At 39.8% G+C, this 21,122-nt stretch overlaps 1 protein-coding gene across 2 annotated transcripts in view; it reads left to right on the forward strand.

Moving 5' to 3' along the window:
• The window catches only part of cpne5a (copine Va), a 183,063-nt gene that overhangs the window by 46,333 nt on the left and 115,608 nt on the right, over positions 1-21,122 (forward strand). The window contains exons 4-7 of one of the 2 annotated variants that reach the window (XM_062998353.1): positions 11,459-11,562; positions 14,023-14,062; positions 18,961-18,975; positions 19,123-19,199. In XM_062998353.1, the coding sequence (XP_062854423.1) occupies positions 11,459-11,562; positions 14,023-14,062; positions 18,961-18,975; positions 19,123-19,199 (236 nt within the window). The remainder of the gene's footprint in view (positions 1-11,458; positions 11,563-14,022; positions 14,063-18,960; positions 18,976-19,122; positions 19,200-21,122) is intronic. The other variant, XM_062998354.1, reaches the window with a different exon arrangement.

Genomic DNA, 21,122 nt, shown 5'->3' on the forward strand with positions numbered 1-21,122 from the left:
CAGCATTTAGCAGATGCTTCTATCCAAAGAGACTTTGTGAAAATTGTGATCGTACACAATTCAAGCATTCGAGAGTTAAGGGCTTTGCTCAAGGGCCCAGCAGTGACAAGCTGGCAAAGGTGGAGCATGAACCAGAGACTTTCTGATTACTGGTCCAGTACCTTAACCGCTGAGCTACCAGATTCCTTACTAACTTTAGGAGGTTAAGTGAGGTTAAGCAGTCAACATAACTCTTCAGAGCTACTTCTGTAAGTAACTGACCCAAGCAACCCAATATCCCCCTTGGATTAGTAGTAATTACAATATCAGTGCCTTAAAAGAGGTGGGTATCTAATGCCAATCATTAGGTAGAAGACTCTTTAAAGGAAATGGTAAAGCATTCCCTTTCTGGCTAAAAAGAGGTTTGTCCATGCGGAAGCAGATACTGTTCCTTCTGTTCCACTGGAACTTCGTAATTACACTGATCCAGCTTGAGACAGAAAGACAAGTCCACTGCCCACAGAGTCCTACATTTTATACTACATTTAAATGTTTTTTTTTCTTCTACTTCCACCACTAATGATTATAACAAAGCGAGCTGCAGCCTGCAAAGCAGATGTTCCCCTATCTTCGTTATCCTTTGTTTGCTTCTTTTATTTTGCTGCCATCACATAACAAATGCATTGAATGGGACTACAAATGATTCCCCTGCAATCTTGTTACTATCTGTACCTTTTGTGCCCTGCTGTTGTACATACTTAGCCCTGTGAAGAGCAGTATACAGATATTTAATGATACACAGAATAAGAAATAATGGTCTTCCAGTCATGGTGCCCATGACAATGATTTATTTTTAATATATAAAATTAATATCCTCTTGTAGCAAACACTGAAGAAATTGGATGCTATCTTGTCAATGATGTGAAAAATATGAACTGCACCATGTAGTTCATATTGAAGTCATTATGCATACCCAATGTTTTTTCATTGAAGAACATTGACACCGGAAAACTATTTACATTACATAGAAAATGTTCCGCTTTTTTAGACCCGGTGCTATCAGGTACATGAAATTAAGCATTAAAATAGTCATGAATTGTTCACAAAAAATTAAGACATATAATAAGTCAAATACTGTCAAATGACATTCAGAATAACACTGTAACCAAATGCATCAAATCTTTGCCCTGAGTTTGTGGATCAATATTTACAAATGTATTAAGTGCTGTTACAGTGGGGCAAAAAGTATTTAGTCAGCCACTGATTGTGCAAGTTCTCCTACTTAGAAAGATGAGAGAGGTCTGTAATTTTCATCATAAGTACACTTCAACTATGAGAGACAAAATGAGAAAAAAAAATCCAGGAAATCACGTAGGATTTTTAAAGAATTTATTTGTAAATTATGGTGGAAAATAAGTATTTGATCACCCACAAACAAGCAAGATTTCTGGCTCTCACAGACCTGTAACTTCTTCTTTAAGAAGCTCTTCTGTCCTCCACTCGTTACCTGTATTAATGGCACCTGTTTGACCTCGTTATCTGTATAAAAGACACCTGTCCACAGCCTCAAACAGTCAGACTCCAAACTCAACCATGGCCAAGACCAAAGAGCTGTCGAAGGACACCAGGAAGAAAATTGTAGACCTGCACCAGGCTGGGAAGAGTGAATCTACAATAGGCAAGCAGGTTGGTGTGAATAAATCAACTGTGGAAGCAATTGTAAGAAAATGGAAGACATACAAGACCATTGATAATCTCCCTCGATCTGGGGCCCCACACAAGATCTCATCCCGTGGGGTCAAAATGATCATGAGAACGGTGAGCAAAAATCCCAGAACTACACGGAGGGACCTGATGAATGACCTGCAGAGAGCTGGGACCAAAGTAACAAAGGCTACCATCAGTAACACACTATGCCGAGAGGGACTCAAATCCTGCAGTGCCAGGCGTGTCCCCCTGCTTAAGCCAGTACATGTCCAGGCCCGTCTGAAGTTGCCAGAGAGCATATGGATGATCCAGAAGAGGATTGGGAGAATATCATGTGGTCAGATGAAACCAAAATGGAACTTTTTGGTAAAAACTCAACTCGTCGTGTTTGGAGGAAGAAGAATGCTGAGTTGCATCCCAAGAACACCATACCTACTGTGAAGCATGGGGGTGGAGACATCATGCTTTGTGGCTGTTTTTCTGCAAAGGGGACAGGACGACTGATCCGTGTTAAGGGAAGAATGAACGGGGCCATGTATCGTGAGATTTTAAGCCAAAACCTCCTTCCATCAGTGAGAGCATTGAAGATGGAATGTGGCTGGGTCTTCCAGCATGACAATGATCCCAAACACACCGCTCGGGCAACGAAGAAGTGGCTCCGTAAAAAGCATTTCAAGGTCCTGGAGTGGCCTAGCCAGTCTCCAGACCTCAACCCCATAGAAAATTTGTGGAGTCCGTGTTGCCCAGCGACAGCCCCAAAACATCACTGCTCTAGAAGAGATCTGCATGGAGGAATGGGCCAAAATACCAGCTACAGTGTGTGCAAACCTGGTGAAGACTTACAGGAAACGTTAGACCTCTGTCATTGCCAACAAAGGTTATGTTACAAAGTATTGAGTTGAACTTTTGTTATTGACCAAATACTTATTTTCCACCATAATTTACAAATAAATTATTTAAAAATCCTACAATGTGATTTCCTGGATTTTTTTTCTAATTTTGTCTCTCATAGTTGAAGTGTACCTATGATGAAAATTACAGACCTCTCTCATCTTTCTAAGTAGGAGAACCTGCACAATCAGTGGCTGACTAAATACGTTTTGGCCCCACTGTATATTTGAGTGCACACATGATGCAAAAACAAACAGGACTGCATTTTACAAATGTATTATAGCCAACAAATATGTTAAAACTTCAATACATGTCAAATAAAATGCACAAATACATTGTGAGGTCCAAATGTGTAAAAAATGCTTTTACATTTACATTTACGGCATTTAGCAGATGCTCTTATCTAGAGCAACTTACAAAAGTGCTTCCATAGTAAACATGGGTTTTTAATCATCTTTTAAAGACAGCGAGAGACTCAGATGTTTGGACAGACAAGGGAAGCTCTGTCCACCACTTGGGTGCAAGTACAGAGAAGAGCCTTGATGCTTATCTTCCTCGAGTTCTGGGTGGAGGATCAAGTCGAGTGAGACTAGTGGCTCGGAGGTTGCATGGTACAGAGCGGGGTTTTATTAGACCTTGAAGGTAGTTTGGAGCTGGTCCATTTTTGGCTTTGTAGGCGAGCATCGGTGTTTTAAACTGAATGCGGGCAGCTACAGGAATCCAGTAAAGAAAACGCAGTGGTGGGGTGATGTGGCAGTGGTTAGGTTGGTTAAAAACCAGGGGAGCAGCTGCATTTTGGATGAGTTGCAAGGGTTTAATAGTGGACATAGGAGCATGACTGTAGCCCCAGAATTGTTCTATCTTGGCTAAGCATCCTGCTTATTGGTGTAACGATTTAGGGCTAGACAGGACAAGAGGGGCGGACACACATGCAGAGATGTTATAACAAAAGTTTATTAATAACAAAAAGGCATGTCAAAGTTACACAAGACAAACGAACAGGAGCATACGGACAAGAGCAAACAGAGCAAACCACCAGGACAGAGGCAAAGTCAAAATTCAAAATTGTCTCCGATGATTGTTCCTCAGCAGCCTTCTTAGCTGAGCTAATTTACTCATACGAGGTGCAGCTGGGGGTAATTAGCCGGAGACCAATCACAATGAGGGGGCTTGCCAACCTAAACAAAACCATTTCAAACATGTGCTCTTGGAGAGAGGGGTGTGGCATGTAAACATGGCTCCAGGAGCTCAAAGAGACTGGATTCGCAACAAATCTTCAAATCTGCACCTGACGCTCTGTAGCAAGGCATGACCCGCCTTGTTACACATGTTGAAAAGTGTTCCTTTTGAACTAATTGACAATTCTCCCTTAAAATTTGACACAAGGGGGTGAGCTTCGACCCATCTTTACTTGCAAAGACAGAGACTTTGATGGATCCTCCTTGTATACCCAGTTATTGTACCCTCATCTGTTAAATATTCAGTTTGAGGAGTCTAAGGTCACTCTCATAAATGGTTTTAACCATGCCCTATATGCACAGAGACCTTTTAAAAATATTATGGACGCTGCTCAGGTGGCACAGAGGTAAAATACGCTAGCACACCAGAGCTGGGATTTCGAATACGTGGTATCGAATCTCAGCTCTGCCATCCGGCCATCCGGCATATTAACTTGCCTCATGCAGGTGAAAAGATGCAGTCGGCTACTGCGCATGTGTCGGAGGTCCATGGTCCATATACATTGCTATTGTGCCATGAGGAACATTGTTCTTAACCTATTTGACTATTTACCTATGCAAATTTTTTCAAGGTGGCATATCCTGCTTATAAACAACTGAGTCTTTTGTCAGTGCGCCTTTTACACCTAATCTTAGCATAACCTGTTTTATGAAGTAATACATAAAATACCTCTTAATGCTGTTTTTATTATATACCTGTAAAACAGAGTTTACAAATCACTTATTTCTGTTTTTATTTGCTACTATCTACTGTCCCAGTTTTTTGCATTTAGGTTTGAATATTTTTAATTGTTCAGGTATTGCCTAATACTTAACTAATACCAGAGGCAATCATACATATAAAGTCTATCTGTATTCATCTATGGAAAATGTGTAAAGATGTAAACAAGTTATCAATAAAAATTAGCAAACAATATGATACGAATAAAAGGGCAGTCGTTTTGTAGGCAGACAGGGAGAGGACATATTAAAAAGAGTTCATTTGATGAATAGTGCTGAGTAGCATCAGGCTGTTGCAGGTGGTACGAGTGGGATTCTCTCCCAGAATTGAGCCATGTGTGCTGACAGCGATAAACAGAATTCTGCTTTCAGTGAGCTGAATGTGAAACGCGTAGTCACACCTGGACCTACACCATGCTCTGTCCTCTGTTTTTTAGACATGAATTCTTCTCTCTGACAACCAGTCTACTCAGGCACCTGGAATACAATGGTCATGTCAAATGTGACAAAAGTAAACAAATTCATACATTTTTTCTCTCTGTTCTGAAAATGATCTGGTTTTGATGAGCATCTGGTGAGAAAAGAATTTTAGGCTTCTGTACCTCAAATGCCTGAAGTATCAGTGGCAGCTCAGTGGTTAAGATTCTGGGCTAGTAATCAGAAGGTTGCTAGTTTAAGCCTCACCACTGTCAAGTTGTCACTGTTTGGCCCTTGAGCAAGGTCCTTAACCCTCAATTGCTTAAATTATATTGTCACAATTGTAAGTTGCTTCAGATGCCATACATGCAAGTATTGAATAGCCTGCTGTTAAGTCATGTTCTTTATGCTGTTGAGAGCCCAACAATTCATTGAGATTTACTTTATGGTTAAAACATTTGGTTGAAATTAGGGCTGTCGTTAATTGCATTAATTAATGCAACTAACGCGTTAAAATTTTAATCATGATTAAAAAAATTAATCAAGCATAACATTTTTAATCAAGCAATTTTTATTGTGCTATGTTTGTGCCACTTTAAACATACTGTATGTCACTGTGGTAATTTGCGCTGCTTTAACATAGCAGCATTGTGTTTATACTGTATAACAATAACATGGGTCTTCTTCCAGTTTGAGGGTGTGAGTTACAAATTACTCTAGCTGCTGCTGCTACATACTGCAAAGTATAGGGTATTTTAAATTATCATTTTTGTTTTCAAAAAGCATGAGAAATCATCACTAGACAAAATTACAGTTATTAATTGATGCTTCAATATCATCTTTGGTCAAAGCACCCCTTTGTCTCGTCAGGCATCTGCATGCACAAATACGCGTTACAAGCAAAATGAGCTTAGACTCAGTCTAAATTCATCTCAGAGGAATTTGGATGGAAAGCTCATGGACTGTACACGTCGTGGGAACCTTACAAACACTGGTGTTAAAAGGATCGCAATGGACTATAGACGCTTTAACATGGTTAACGATGTGGGTTGACATGATGTTATAAGTGTTGCATCTACAAATGGTTGATTGTAGTACCCTGAGCGCCTGTTTTCAGTGGCAGGGTTATGAACAGTAGAAGATCCTCACTTTTGCCAGATAATGTGAACACACTTGTCATTTTAAATAACTGCCTGAAAGATGGGTAGCTGTTAACAACTCTGTATAGGCATTGGTTGGCTTTCTAAAATAATTTAGATTTAATAATTTTATCATAATTTTATTTATTGGTAAACATGTTCCTGCAATAAATGCATAACTGTTCAAATTTTGTTTAGTTATTTTTGCAGTTGATTAATCGTGATTAATTTAGTTCTTAATAGCAATTAATCTCGATTAAAAATTGTAATCATGTGACAACCCTAGTTGAAAGTAATCAACACAGATCAAAAGTAACATTTTATTTGAACATGTGGATGTTATTGAGGATGATTATTAAAAATGCATGGGGACCACCAATATGAATGATTTGGATTTCGTTTTACATGAGTAATCCATTATTTATAGACAGACAGATGAAACAGATTAAATCATAAACTAGTTATATTTTTGTTATTTAACATGCAATGTAAGGTATTTTCTTTATTTAATTATTTTTGTTTGACTTTACAAACGCTGTCATTCAATAATTGCAGTACATATTCAAATTTGTAGCATTGTACAAAAAGCACTTGAAGACAGCAACATTCTGGAGCTTCCTTTTTGTGTTTGTAAAATGAGTTTAGCTAACAACCTGCATCTAGGGTGGCCGGCCGTCCGGCTTTAGGTCGGGCAGTCCGGTTTTTCAGCTGCCAGTCCTCCGCCCATGCAACGCTAGGACGGACACTTAAAAATCCTCCTTTTGGAGTGAACTGGTTAAATTTTTTATCAATATTATCTGTCATTGGCTCAGATACGTGTCAAAACAAATGCTTTGTATTTCATTGGTTTAACAGCCTCTTTTGACTGCTTATAGTGCTACCTATCGTGGGCGGACCTTAATGCTAGTCTGTGATTGGGTGGTTGAATTTCGCCCGCTTGCTCTGTTCTGCATACACCTCTACTTGAGTAAATTTGTCAGCTCTTATGCGCAGGAACGCTGTGAAAATGCCAAATATATCAAAAGTAGACATGACATTTTGTGAGTAAAACAGTAATTTGTTATAGAATTCTTGCTTAAATTGGTCAAAAACTCTGTTATATGGGTTATGGTTTCATTCTGTGTGTTGCAGTATCATGTCCCCCTGTTCCTGGTATGACGTCCTCCTTTTGGGGGTGTAATGTCCTCCTTTTTGTGACTATGAATGTGGACACCCTACCCGCATCCTAGCTGTTGTATGTTATTATTACCTTCATAATCTGTAATATTCTAGATTTTTTTAAACACTTTTAAACACTACTTTTAAATTAGCTGCTTAGAGGTTATTGGTATAAATCAAAACCCCACCATTAAATCCTGCACTTTTCTACTTGTAACCAGTGTGAACTAGCTCATTCAGTCATTAGCTATCTGCTAATACCCACAATGGCTATAAAGCACTTTGGAATGCCTGGCTACTATTTAACAAATGTATTTTAACATAATTAAGTAAATGTAGTGGTAATGTATATAGCTTGCTTAAGAAACGGTTTAAAACAAGCGTTATGGTAGCTGGCTATGTCAAATGCAAGCTAACAGTTTATTAGCAGATAGACAGTCTACTGTTAAAGGATTACTCAATTTTAAATGACATATGCATTTATATTTAGAGATTCTGGTATTATACATTTTAACATTTACAAATATACATGCATTTTCTCCCTTTTCTCCCGATTTTTAGCGCGTCAAATTTTTTACCCAATTGCGCCATGCTTCCTCTCTACTGGTGCTGACCCCCACCCCGATTGAGGAGAGCACACTGATACACGCTCCCTTCAAAATATGTGCAGTAGCCGACTGCATTTTTTCACCTGCACGAGGCGAGTTCATATGCGAATCAGCCTTGTGCACGGAGAGACACACCCTGATCAGCATTATTCCTCTACTCTGTGCAGACGCCATCAACCAGCCAGAAGAATTCGTAATTTGCTCAGTTATGAGATCCCTATCCAGCTCCCTTCCTGGATGAACCACCGCCAAACGTCACCCAGCACAGCCGGATGACAGAGCTGAGATTCAATACGATGTATTCCCAGCTCTGGTGTGCTAGCGTATTTTACCGCTGTGCCACCTGAGCGGCCTTTGCGATATGTTTTTTTTTATATATATATATATATTTTTGTATATACTAAAGAAGTTACCATTCTACATATTCATGATTTACAAAGACCATATCAGGTCATTTTAGAAATTACTTTGTAATAACGTTGGTAAATCACCCCAGATGAAGTGATGAAAGTATTCAGAATAAGGGAAATTACTCTGCTGCAAATCACCATCAAGTGGTTTTAGATGATGTTATTTATTAGGCATTTGACAGGCTCAGTTATAGGCTCTATAATAAAAGAAAACACCACTAGCATTTATTAAATCATTGCAATGAGACTCGTAACCCTAAGTGGTAATTATCTCAAAAATCCTCATAAAACGCTTAGAGCCGCCTCATAACGTGTGATGTGAAATCATAAAGCCCCAGTCACCACTTAGTTTTTATATTGCTCATTCTGGGTGACCCTAGATTTTCACATTGTCAACGTACTTTTACACTCGTGAGGAGAATTTTATTCAACATGATTAAAGTGCTGCTGCTTTTTCAGGTTAGATTAAGGAAGAGGTACCATCTTTTACCTAGCAGCTCACTCTATAAAGAGTTGAAGCTTACCAAAAATTGCAGGCAGAAGGTTGAGGCTTTCAATCTTGCAGCTGGGGATTACAGTATTACAGCCGGGAGCTGTGTAACAATTTGCTCTGTTGTGTAATAACAGTAACAGCTCTTTTATAGACTAAAGAACCACTGTGATTTTAAATGCACAGTGTTAGAGACCGTTATTGTTGGGTAAGATGACAACCATAATATTGTCAAGTGTATATTCATATCATAATGCACTTTTCATAAGGATCACCATGGGATCTGTTTGAAAACCTAGTGAGCTGCCATGCTGTCTTACTGCCTACATAGGCAGCTGCCTCAGTAGAGAGGATTCTAATAAGTCATCGACTTATAAGTCAGGTTATTCAAACGCACTGTTTGTTTGTTTATTAGGTTTTTAACGTCATGTTTTACTCGTTGGTTACATTCACGACAGGAACAGTAGTTACACATTACACAAGGTTCATCAGTTCACAAGGTTATATCGAACACAGTCATGGACAATTTAGTGTCTCCAATTCACCTCACTTGCATGTCTTTGGACTGTGGGAGGAAACCGGAGCTCCCGGAGTAAACCCACGCAGACACGGGGAGAACATGCAAAGTCCACACAGAAAGGACCTGGATCGAATGCACTACTTAGACAGCGATTTCATCAGTTTTCACTCACTAAGCTAACACAGTTAGCCTCATGCCATTCAAACCAATGGGATGGGGTGGCACAGCGCACTAGAATAACTAACTATCTCCCTTTGTGTACCGAAAACGGTTTACACTTGTGCAAGTTTATAAATTAAAAATCAATAGTAATTTATTTACATTTGAAAATAACTCAGTTTCTCCACACCGTCCGCCATACTTGTTATTTTTTTGTGAGAAAAGTTGTGCCGCACTGAATGCTGGGATTGCCTTCACCGCTAAGGCAGCATCGCTTATTATTCACTCAAAATACCAGTCAAATTTAAGATATCTTACTAGGGAGCCTTTTAAGGCATCTAAGAATTCGAACAGCCTCCTTCTCGGGTGCGCGTAGGATGATGTAAAATGCTGTCTATGTAGAGACCTGCCTAGGTTTTCAAACACACCCCATGTGTTAATTGTACTCCAGTGTTGCTCATTGTTGGCAGTCTTCAGAGATAACTATGCCCAGTTATTCAAAAAAATAATAAAGAAAATCAGTAGGTGTAAGGAAAGATCATCTATATTCGGAGAACAACACTCTGAGAGACCAATTTAGCTATTAAAATGATTAATAGAAAATGTGGACTAATAAGTCGGATAAGCAAACATGTACGTTACTAATGTACCAACATCACATGCACTGCAAATTAAATCTTAAAATGATGAATAGTTTATAAATGTAATGATACAAATTCATCTAATTGTCACTTAGATTATGAAGATTATAATTTAGTAACACATACATTGAGACGGCTGATTCAACCTTAAAATTAGCTTTTGTAGTTAATGTTTTTTCATTTATTAGGGTGATCTGACAAGTAAAGTGATCACAGAATCTAACTGATTAAGGAGAGGGAGGAGGATGAGGAGGGCTGGGTAGTGTGAGCTTTTGTGTTATGGTAATAAGAGCTAAGCTCACAAATACAGAAGGTGCATGGCGTTATGTGAAGGGGGAAACATATCAGTGCATCTTTAGCGCTGGTCCCAAGCCCAGATAAATAGAAGGGTTGCGTCAATGAGGGTATTTGGCATTTAAACTCTGCTAAATCAAATATGTGGTTTAATGACCCGCTGTGTTGAGAGCCGAAAGGAGTAATTCAAGGAGAGCTGGGTAGTAACATGCAACATTTACTTAGGTTTAAATAGGAATTTCTGGGGTGCCAGTAATTGTAGGGTGTTTTTCCTCCCAATCTAGTCATGTCCAACTACCCGATTGCATTTAGCTTCCTCTCTACTGCTGCTGACCTTCACTCCTAACCGAGGAGAGCCGTGAGGCGAGTTTATATAAGGCACGGAGAGACACACACTGATCCTCAATATCCCCCATCTCTGTGTAGGTGCCATCGATCAGCCAGCAGAGGTCGTAACTGCATCAGTTAAGGCAGCGGTCCCCAACCTTTTTTGCACCATGGACCGGTTTCATATAATATATAATTTCTTGGTCCGGCGGGGTGGGGGAATTTAAAATAGAATAACTATTAAATGGTAAATCAGTGTGAATCCTGAGCCTTTTTTGCTGCAACGAGACACCCGAAGAGTATTGCAAATGTAATTGCTCTTGTTGCGTTCTCTAATTATTAATTATTTATTCTTCGTGTTAATCATCGTCCGTGTAGGCGCCCAGCCTCCCGGTAGCAGAACTGAAATTCGAACAAGCTTGAGATGTCAGCTCTGGTGCGCTAGCATGTTTTTACCGCCACGCCACCTGAGTGCCTTGTGGGGTGTTTGTTTTTCTTTTACAATTGAGATTTCTCTCATGTTTTGTCTTGTTATTAGTGTAATTACTCATCTTTTGGAGTTGATGTGTTAGTGACATTCTCTAGAGGGTAGCTTTTGCTCAGATTGCTCAGATCTCTTTGGGAATGGCAGCAAAGATGAATGCCTAAACCAGCATGTCCAGAGAGAATATAAAGATATTTCTGCTTTCTGTTCCTGTGAGATTTATAATAATGGCATGTTTATGTGATGATTCTTTCTCTTTGTTTCTTTCCTCTGAAGTTTGGGAGGACAGAAGTGATTAACAACACACTGAACCCAGACTTTGTAAGGAAGTACATCCTGGACTACTTCTTTGAGGAAAAGCAAAACCTGCGCTTTGACATGTAAGTGTATTTCTTTGATGCTGACACAGAGGAACTGTCCTCACAGTTGCACTGGCCCACTTTTCTTTTTGTTTTTATGTTCTTCTCTCGTTTGTTCCTTTTTTAGTTATTTAATTTTATTTTTGGGTTAACTGCTTTTTTTTTTTTTTGCATTTTCTCCCCATTTTCCTCCCGATTTAGCACAGTCAATTTGTCCTCCGCTGCTGAGAGATACCCGATTGCATCCGAGGAGAGCCCTCCTCTTCTCGCCCCTGCATTCTGCACAGGCGTCTGTTCTGTCAATCAGGGTCCTTGCACAGCGTATGAAGATCCCATCCACACATAGTCTGCTCGTCCTGGTTGTTAACTGCTTTATTCTGGTCAGGGTTTAGGTGTGTTGATTCCACCAGGAAAAACTGCCGCAAGGCAGGAATACTCAGAACCGGGTTCCAATCCATTGTAGGGCTTTTAGTGAATCATGTCTGTCTAGACGCCCATCTCTAGATAGATGGCATTCTGCACAGGCGTCTGTTCCGCCAATCAGGGTCCTTACACAGTGTATGAAGATCCCACCCACACATAGTCTGGTTTTCCCCTCCCTGCAGATACGGTGGCCAATTAGTATCTGCTGCAGGCACCGCCAATCATGCCTGTCAGATGGCGCCCAGCCGACCGGTGGCAACGTTGAGTTTTAAACCGATTAGTTCAGAAACTCGGTGTTGGGGGCCTCGGGTTAACTGCTTTATTCTGGTCAGGGTTTAAGCAGGTTTGATTCCACTAGGAAAAACTGCCGCAAGGCAGGAATACTCTGAACAGGGTGCCAATCCATTGGAGGGCTTCTAGTGAATCATGTCTGTCTAGATGCACGTCTCTAGATAGATGGATAAATGGATAGATAGGTCGATTTGTAGGTGAGCAGTCATTAGGTTTTTATATATAGTATTTTACTTCCCTTTTAATATATTTTGCTTGCCTAATTCATTGGTTTCTTCTTTGCTTGCTTTCCTTTTTCATTTCTTCTTATTTATATTATTCTTATTCAGTAGCACCCATTTACATTAGCACCAGTGCTTAACAATAGAGCCTAATTCGGATGAATTACACAGCACCCATTTCTCAAGATCACTTTCTTTGCCCAGTATAGCTTTTCTTCACTTGAATAAGCTAAAGCTCAGAGCTGGACAGAGGTGGCAATAATTGCAAACTGTTGAAATCAGTTTCTCAATTAGAGCTCTGTAAAAAAACACTTCTTCCTAACAAGGCAAATATGGGCATAGTCAGAGCTGTGCAGCATATCCATAATACAGTTTAATGTTCTTTTAATATTGTGAGTTAGTAATACAGTGAATAGAAATTCACTGACTGATGTAATGACTTAATAAGGCGGTTTTACAGTCTGATTGAGTTTATGTAAGCGAGTGGTTATGGAGGTTCAGAGGATATGAGATTATATCAGTGATATAGAGTGAGGATCTGTGGATAATGAGCTTTTAGAATAAAAACTTTGGATGTAGATATCACATTTGTTACGAACATGTGAACCTGTCATGGTTCATAAAATGTTATGCATGAGACTTCTTTGTTTCACTGTTGAGATTTGTATTCACTGTACTAGTACTACTGACAGATTTCTAGTCAATACAGTTGTTTACTTACACTAGTAATAAACAACAATGCATGGTTGTTTTACAACTTCAGTAATCTGTTAATTTTCTTTCTTTCTTCCTGATTTTTTGGATATTTGTTACACTAAATGGTTTTAAATGCACATACAAAATGTAATTAAGTGAAGTTGGTTGTGCCATTGTAAGCATCAACAACTGCAACCGAATGCTTGAGTTAACTGAAGATTAGTCTTTTACATCACTGTGGAGAAAAATTACCTGACTTCTCTTTGCAGAATTGCTTTAATCACCCACATTAACGGGCTTTCAAGCATGAACTGCATTTTTAAAGTCCTGCCACAGCATCTCAATGAGGTTTAATTCAAGATTTCAACTATGCTAACTCAATACCTTAAATTACTTTAGAACCATGCACAGGTGAACTTGATCATGTGCTTCATATTATTGTCTTGCAAGGCTCAGAATTCATGTTTCTGTCAAATTTGGCTGATTGTTAAGAGACTAAAACGGCAAAGCATTACCATACCATCACACTACCACTACATTGTTTTGGTTTTTTTTTTTTAATGCATTTTCTCCCCATTTTCCTCCCGATTTAGCGCACTCAATTTTGTCTTCCGCTGCTGAGAGATACCAGATTGCATTCAAGGAGAGCACGTCGCTGTATTGGGATAAAATGCATAAATAAAATAGTAAAAATATATATATGTATAACTTCGAAACAGTATGCCAAATCTGGACTATATTGGGCTTCATTGGGGTAATTGTGCTTGACCCTGGTAACTCACGCTTACAGCTGTATTTATTATTATATTATTGTTAATAATTTGATAAATGTCTCACTCTCTCATTTCAGATATGACATTGACTCCAAATGTTCTGATCTGGCCAAACATGTAAGTGTGTAATTGATTTTTGCATGAATGTGTGCTTGGCATGAGAATCCTAAATGCATTTAAGCCTCATTGCACTTTGCACTTTAAATGCTGCATGCTCATTTTAACACGCATGCTTTTTTTGTCATGTTGGTTTTATGCAAATGTACGTAATTCATCCACATACTGAATTGTGCTTTTAAATCATTGTAACGGTGCGTTCATGCACTTTGATTTGGATCATTATCTTTTAACTAATACAATAACATTTATTCATCATAATTATCAGTTTTTCCCCAATTCATTTTGAATTTGTGGATAGATTAGTATCTACTCACTATGCAAGTTCATTTCAACAGGAAATGAATTCTTTCCTTGTTTTGTACACTTCTCAGTGTCCTAAAAGCTTTCAGAGCTTGTTTTCACATTACGAATTTATTTTGCAGTGTGAAATCAAAGTGACCTTTTGAATATTACACTTAAAGTGCCTCCAGTCTGCTTATTTAAATCTTATAACAATAACAAAATGTAGACTTACATAATAGAGAATCTACACTGATCAGCCATAACATTAAAACCACCTCCTTGTTTCTACACTTTGTAGTTCTACAATTACTGACTGTAGTCCATTTGTTTCTCTACATACTTTTTTTAGCCTGCTTTCACCCTGTTCTTCAATGGTCAGGACTCTCCCAGGACCACTACAGAGCAGGTATTATTTGGGTGGTGGATCATTCTCAGCACTGCAGTGACACTGATGGTGGTGGTGTGTTAGTGTGTGTTGTACTGGTATGAGTGGATCAGACTCTTAAATACCGTGTCCACTCACTGTCCACTCTATTAGACACTCCTACCTAGTTGGTCCACCTTGTAGATGTAAAGTCAGAGACGATCGCTCATCTGTTGCTGCTGTTTGAGTTGGTCATCTTCTAGACCTTCATCAGTGGTCACTGGATGCTGCCCACGGGGCGCTGTTGGCAGGATGTATTTGGTTGGTGGACTATCCTCAGTCCAGCTGTGACAGTGAGGTGTTTTAAAACTCCATGAGAATTGCTGTGTCTGATCCACTCATACCAGCACAACACACACTAACACACCACCACCATGTCAGTGTCACTGCAGTGCTGAGAATTTCCCACCACCCAAATAATACCTGCTCTGTTGTGGTCCTGGGAGAGTCCTGACCATTGAAGAACAGCATAAAAGGCGGCTAACAAAGCATGCAGAGAAACAGATGGACTACAATCAATAATTGTAGAACTACAAAGTACTTCTATATGGTAAGTGGGGCTGATAAAATGGACAGTGAGTGTACAAACAAGGAGGTGGTTTTAATGTTATGGCTGATCGGTGTAAAATGGACATGCTTGCAACCACCATTTTGGCTTCATACAACTGTTTTAGGTGGTGCATTAAGCATCAGGTCACCTAGCAGTATAATTTTGAAAAAATTATATTTTTACATTTGGCTGCTATCACATAAATAATTTAAATTTACAGTTGATATTTGGGATGAAACTCTATCTCATTGTAAATACAGCTAACCGACTGACTAGGCTGTCAAGCTAGTCAGCTCCAGAGTTTCCATTGCTTTCGCTGTCTGTAAGCAGCTTTAAAAATTGGTTCAGCTTTGATCTTTAAAATAAATTATTAAGTTCTCTTTAATCAGCACTTCTCCTTAATCAGCCTTTACATAAATGTTCTAGCAGGCTGACTTCTAATAATCTCATGTTAGTCACAGGTACAAATGAGGTGGATTCTAGTATACAGTTGCATCCAAAAGTCAATTTGCATTAGTATTTTTGGCATATATTATTTAGTAGCTTGCTTTAATCACTGGTAAGCTTCATCATCATCAAATAATAATTTCAATTTTACATTTATTTATGCTAAAGTTCCAGAGCTTGGAAGCAAAAGTAATTTCTTTGTCACTTAACCTCAACTTAACTTTAGTCACCTAAGTAAGTTTAAAACGAATTACCAATCCTTTACAAAGTGTCCCAACTTTTAAGAAAAATTGTTTTTAAAAATTAAATAAAGTTAGAAGAAATACAGCCGCTCAGGTGGTGCAGCGGTAAAGTACCCTAGCGCACCAGAATTGGGGTTTCGAATACATCGTGTCGAGTCTCAGCTCTGCCTTTCCGACTGGGCTGGGCGACTGCATGAACAACGATTGGCTGTTGTTCAGGGTTAGAGGGTAAGAAAGTCGGACCATAGGTCCTCCTAAGTGGTGCAACTGCGGCCCCTGCTGGCTAACTGATGGCGCCTGCACAGGGCTGAGGAATAATGCTGATGGGGGTGTGGCCCTCCATACATGTATGAACTCGACTTGTGCAGGTGAAAAATGCAGTCTGTATTGACTGTACGTGCCGGAGGGGGCGTATGTCAGTTGAGAGGCTGCGGTGAAGGGTCGAATCAGTTTAGAGGACGCATTCAGGGTAATTGGACACGACTAGATTAGGGGGAAAAATTGTATAAAGAGAGGCCCACAGTTCTTTTGTTCAGTTCATACACTGCTGTAAGAAACCACGATCATGCCAATAAATTCTCTAATCCAGTCAACTGTATGGACTTGTGTGTGGACTTTAGTCTGGAAGAGCAGACTGCCATTCTTTTAAAATTTGAGATCTAATGAACGTCAGTGGATATTTTGGTTCAATCAGCATTAAAATCCCACAGTTTTTCTAAAATCCATTCCAGCAAGGCTACTTTTTTAGCAGAAGAAGGGATTATTGCAGGGCAATTTACTGGTTGTTGGTCACTGTATAGCTGTTGTTACATCCGCTTTCAGGTACATCGCAGCTATTTGTAAGGTTCTGCTGGCTTCTCTCTTATCATTAGCCTTATGCCAAGTTCACACTACACGACTTTCAAGTTATTCAGATCGCTGTACAGTTCACACTACACAACTGGATCTCTTGTACTCAGGAGTCTTTTCAGTTGTTGTGGTTTTCACACTACACGACTGATCGGCAATATGGGGTTTCACACTACACGATCTACCATCAGGAGGAATCACAGATGAGTCTGTCTGGTCTCCCAAACTACGTTTTGTCACGAAAATAAACGCGAGAAGTGACGAGTGGTTTAACTATACTACGTCCAAAAATGCATGTCAACAAGTAGCGAGTGATCAAAGTTGTTTATGCGCTGATGTGCAGCGTAAAAGCAAAGAGGAAAAATAAATGAATCTGAGTTGATTTGGCTAGGCGACCAGCATGGATTGTTCTATAGTGAGTTGGAGGTTAATCAATATTTTTTGCAGTGCAGTGTTGGTATTATGTTTTGTTGAGAACGATAAGGTCAGAAATACTGTAAAACGTGTGTGTGTCGATGTATTCTGATAGAAACTATATTATGCCCCTGTACCACGTTTTACGACTCCTACCCTGCCAGTCGCCCGACTGATATCCAAATATTTAGCATGCTAGATATCTCTCTTCAGTCAGCGAGCCGATCGAATCGAGTCGTTGAGCAGTTCACACATAGCGATTGAGAGCCGAGTTTTGATCGCCAGGCCGGCAAATCTAGTGGTGACCAGTTGGCGAGCGAAAATCAGGGCAAAAATCGTGTAGCGTGATCTAGGCATTAGTGTGTGTTGTGAAATCTTGTTTGACACACATGTCTATTAGTGGTTCCATAAATGTTCCACTTGAGAATAATCAGTCCAGCTGTACAGACAGGGAAAATATATTTCTTCTTAACTTTCCTCATTTAATGGTAGTAAAACAATTTTCTTCCTGAGAACTGTGAGCTTCTTTTTTAAATTTTTTTAAATAATTTCCCCCACTTTTTTCCCCCAATTTTTCTCCCCTATTCTAGTCGTGTCCAATTACCCTGATTGCGTCCTCTATACTGATTTGACCCTTCACCACTGACTGAGGACGCCTCTCAACTGACATACGCCCCCTCAGTCAGTACAGACTGCATTTTTCACCTGCACGAGTCGAGTTTATACACCAACGGGCACTGTGTACGGAGGGCCACACCCCCATCAGCATTATTCCTCAGCCCTGTGCAGACGCCATCAGTCAGCCAGCAGGGGCCGCAGTTGCACCAGTTATGAGGACCTATGATCTGACTTTTTACCCCTAACCCTGAACACCAAAGCCAATCGTTGTTCATGCAGTCGCCCAGCCCAGTAGGAAGGCAGAGCTGAGATTCGATATGATGTGTTCAAAACCCCAACTCTGGTGAGCTAGCGTATTTTACCGCTGCGCCACCTGAGCGGCTGAACTGTGAGCTTCTTTACTTTCGCCATGATTGCCACTGGTTGTGTGAAATTTTCACAACACTGGTAGCATCTTTTCTAATACAAACAGGTTGAAACAGTAGGAGAGGTTGTTAAATACCTTTTCCCCCACCCATTGTATGATTATTTTTGGATGATGTTCCAGTAGCTCTGTGAAACTGTGATGTCTGTGCTGTGCTAACTAATATTAGCCTCAAAAAAGCTAATTAGGAAGAGTAAAACTTTTCAACATTATGTTTTCAAACTCAGAGGCACTTTAAGATGTGTAAATTGTTCATTAGAGTTTGACAAATGCTGACATAAGGCAGTATGTCAAGACTGAAAGCTTTGATAGTTGATTATCCATCACCCCCGATACTAATAAAGATTTAACTCGACCTCTGCCAGTGATTTGCATATCACCAAAACATGTTCACTCTCATTTTTCTTCAGGTCATAATTTATGATTTGGTATTGACATTAACGTTTGTAAATGGATTATCAAGGTGGGTGGTATTTGCCCCCACTTCTCTCTTTCTAGTTCACTCTTTCTCTCTAATCTCGCCATCATTTCTTCTACGTGACTACAGCTGCCTTGTTTTTTTAGTTTATTTTTATCCTTTCTGTTACATGATGTACACTGTGGTTGTTGCTAATGCCGCTGCCTGCCCGTTCTCTCTCCTGGAAGCCCTCTGAATACAACGTACGTGTATGCTTTCCTCGACTTTATTAGCCGTACGAGATGTGTCTTTATAAATGCTGCTCTGACTCAGTGTGTTCTCTTTCCACTTCATTTCCCACGTTCTGGATTTGCCTCTGGTCCTCGATTTTCCATGCCACCCCTATTTAGGACTTCCTGGGTCAGACTTTTTGCACTCTGGGAGAGATTGTGGGATCTCCAGCCAGTCATCTGGAAAAGCCTTTGGGGTAAGAGGCTAATGTACTGAGCACTATGCCACATGCTTTCCTACTGTATAATGACACTGGCTACATCAGACAGAGATGCGCTTGGATAAAGATGAACAAATGACTGACTGAATGAATGAATGAATAAATCAGAAAGGCAAACAAAGTGAGCAGGTCATTGCAGCTCTGCAAACCAAATAGCCATTTGTGCACCTTTATTTTTTAGTATAGTTTAATGATGGAGTTTTTAAATACCGTGTCCACTCACTGTCCACTCTATTAAACACTCCTATCTGGTCATAATTTATGATTTGGTATTAATTTATGATTTGGTACTATAGTTAAGTATAGTATAGTATTATAGTATAGTATAATATAGTATTTCTTTACATGCCTTTTTAGCCTGCTTTCACCCTGTTCGTCAATGGTCAGGACCCCCACAGGACCACCACAGAGCAGGTATTATTTAGGTGGTGAATGATTCTCAGCACTGCAGTGACACTGACATGGTGGTGGTGTGTTAGTGTTGTGCTGGTATGAGTGGATCAGACACAGCAGCGCTGATGGAGTTTTTAAATACCGTGTCCACTCACTGTCCACTCTATTAGACACTCCTACCTGGTCATAATTTATGATTTTGTATACAATGTATGGCCAAAACCTTGTAGACCACCAACAGCCTAACAGAACAGCTTCCATTTCTTTTAAACAGGGGTTTCCCACCTTATTTTGGAACATACCTGGACTAATTTCCTTCTATTAACCCACTAGAGTATTAGCTTGCAGTCACAGTTAAAATTCCCTCCAAAGGCATTCAGTGGGTTCAACCAATTAAACCATTAACATGCAGAACTGAAAAGGAAAAAGCAATTACCAGCCTGTTGTCATATTGTAACAACTCTCCAAAATGCCAGTTTATGCTGTAGCATTAATATTTCCTTTGTGTGGGCTTACACCAAATGGTTAACAGCCAACCAATATAATTTTTTCAACAAACGTTATAGCTGGCACAATAAAACATTACACAGCACAACAGCCATTACTTGTTTTAACTTGGTTTTTACTAAGAGGTCAAACACTAAAAGATTACGTGTTGTCACAGTTAAATTTATCTCACCAAGTTGAGGTCAGGGCTTTGGTCAGTCTAGTAAACCAATAATGTACAGAATCAGAAAAAAAGCTATTGGCACACAGTTGTTTTTTTAGTAGAATGTCACTGTATGCTGAAATTAAGATTTCCCTTCAATAAAACACACTTGGACCATATAATATACACCGATCAGCCCTAACATTAAAACCACCTCCTGGTTTCTTCACTCACTGTCCATTTTATCAGCTCCACTTACCATATAGAAGCACTTTGTAGTTCTACAATTACTGACTGTAGTCCATTTATTCTCTACATACCTTTTTAGGCTGCTTTCACCCCCACAGGACCACCACAGAATAGGTATTATTTAGGTGGTGGATCATTCTCAGCACTGCAGTGACACTGACATGGTGGTGGTGTGTTAGTGTGTGTTGTGCTGGTATGAGTGGATCAGACACAGCAATGCTGCTGGAGTTTTTAAACACCGTGTCTACTTACTGTCCACTCTATTAGACACTCCTACCTAGTTGGTCCACCTTGTAGATGTAAAGTCAGAGACGATCGCTCATCTGTTGCTGCTGTTTGAGTTGGTCATCTTCTAGACCTTCATCAGTGGTCACATGGGGCGCTGTTGGCTGGATATATTTTTGGTTGGTGGACTATTCTCAGTCCAGCAGTGACAGTGAGGTGTTTAAAAACTCCATCAGCGCTGCTGTGTCTTATCCACTCATACCAGCACAACACACACTAACACACCACCACCATGTCAGTGTCACTGCAGTGCTGAGAATGATCCACCACCCAAATAATACCTGCTCTGTGGTGGTCCTGTGGGGGTCCTGACCATTAAAGAA

The sequence above is a fragment of the Trichomycterus rosablanca genome, chromosome 7 (assembly GCF_030014385.1).
Source record: "Trichomycterus rosablanca isolate fTriRos1 chromosome 7, fTriRos1.hap1, whole genome shotgun sequence".
In the NCBI taxonomy this organism is placed as follows: Eukaryota; Metazoa; Chordata; class Actinopteri; order Siluriformes; family Trichomycteridae; genus Trichomycterus; species Trichomycterus rosablanca.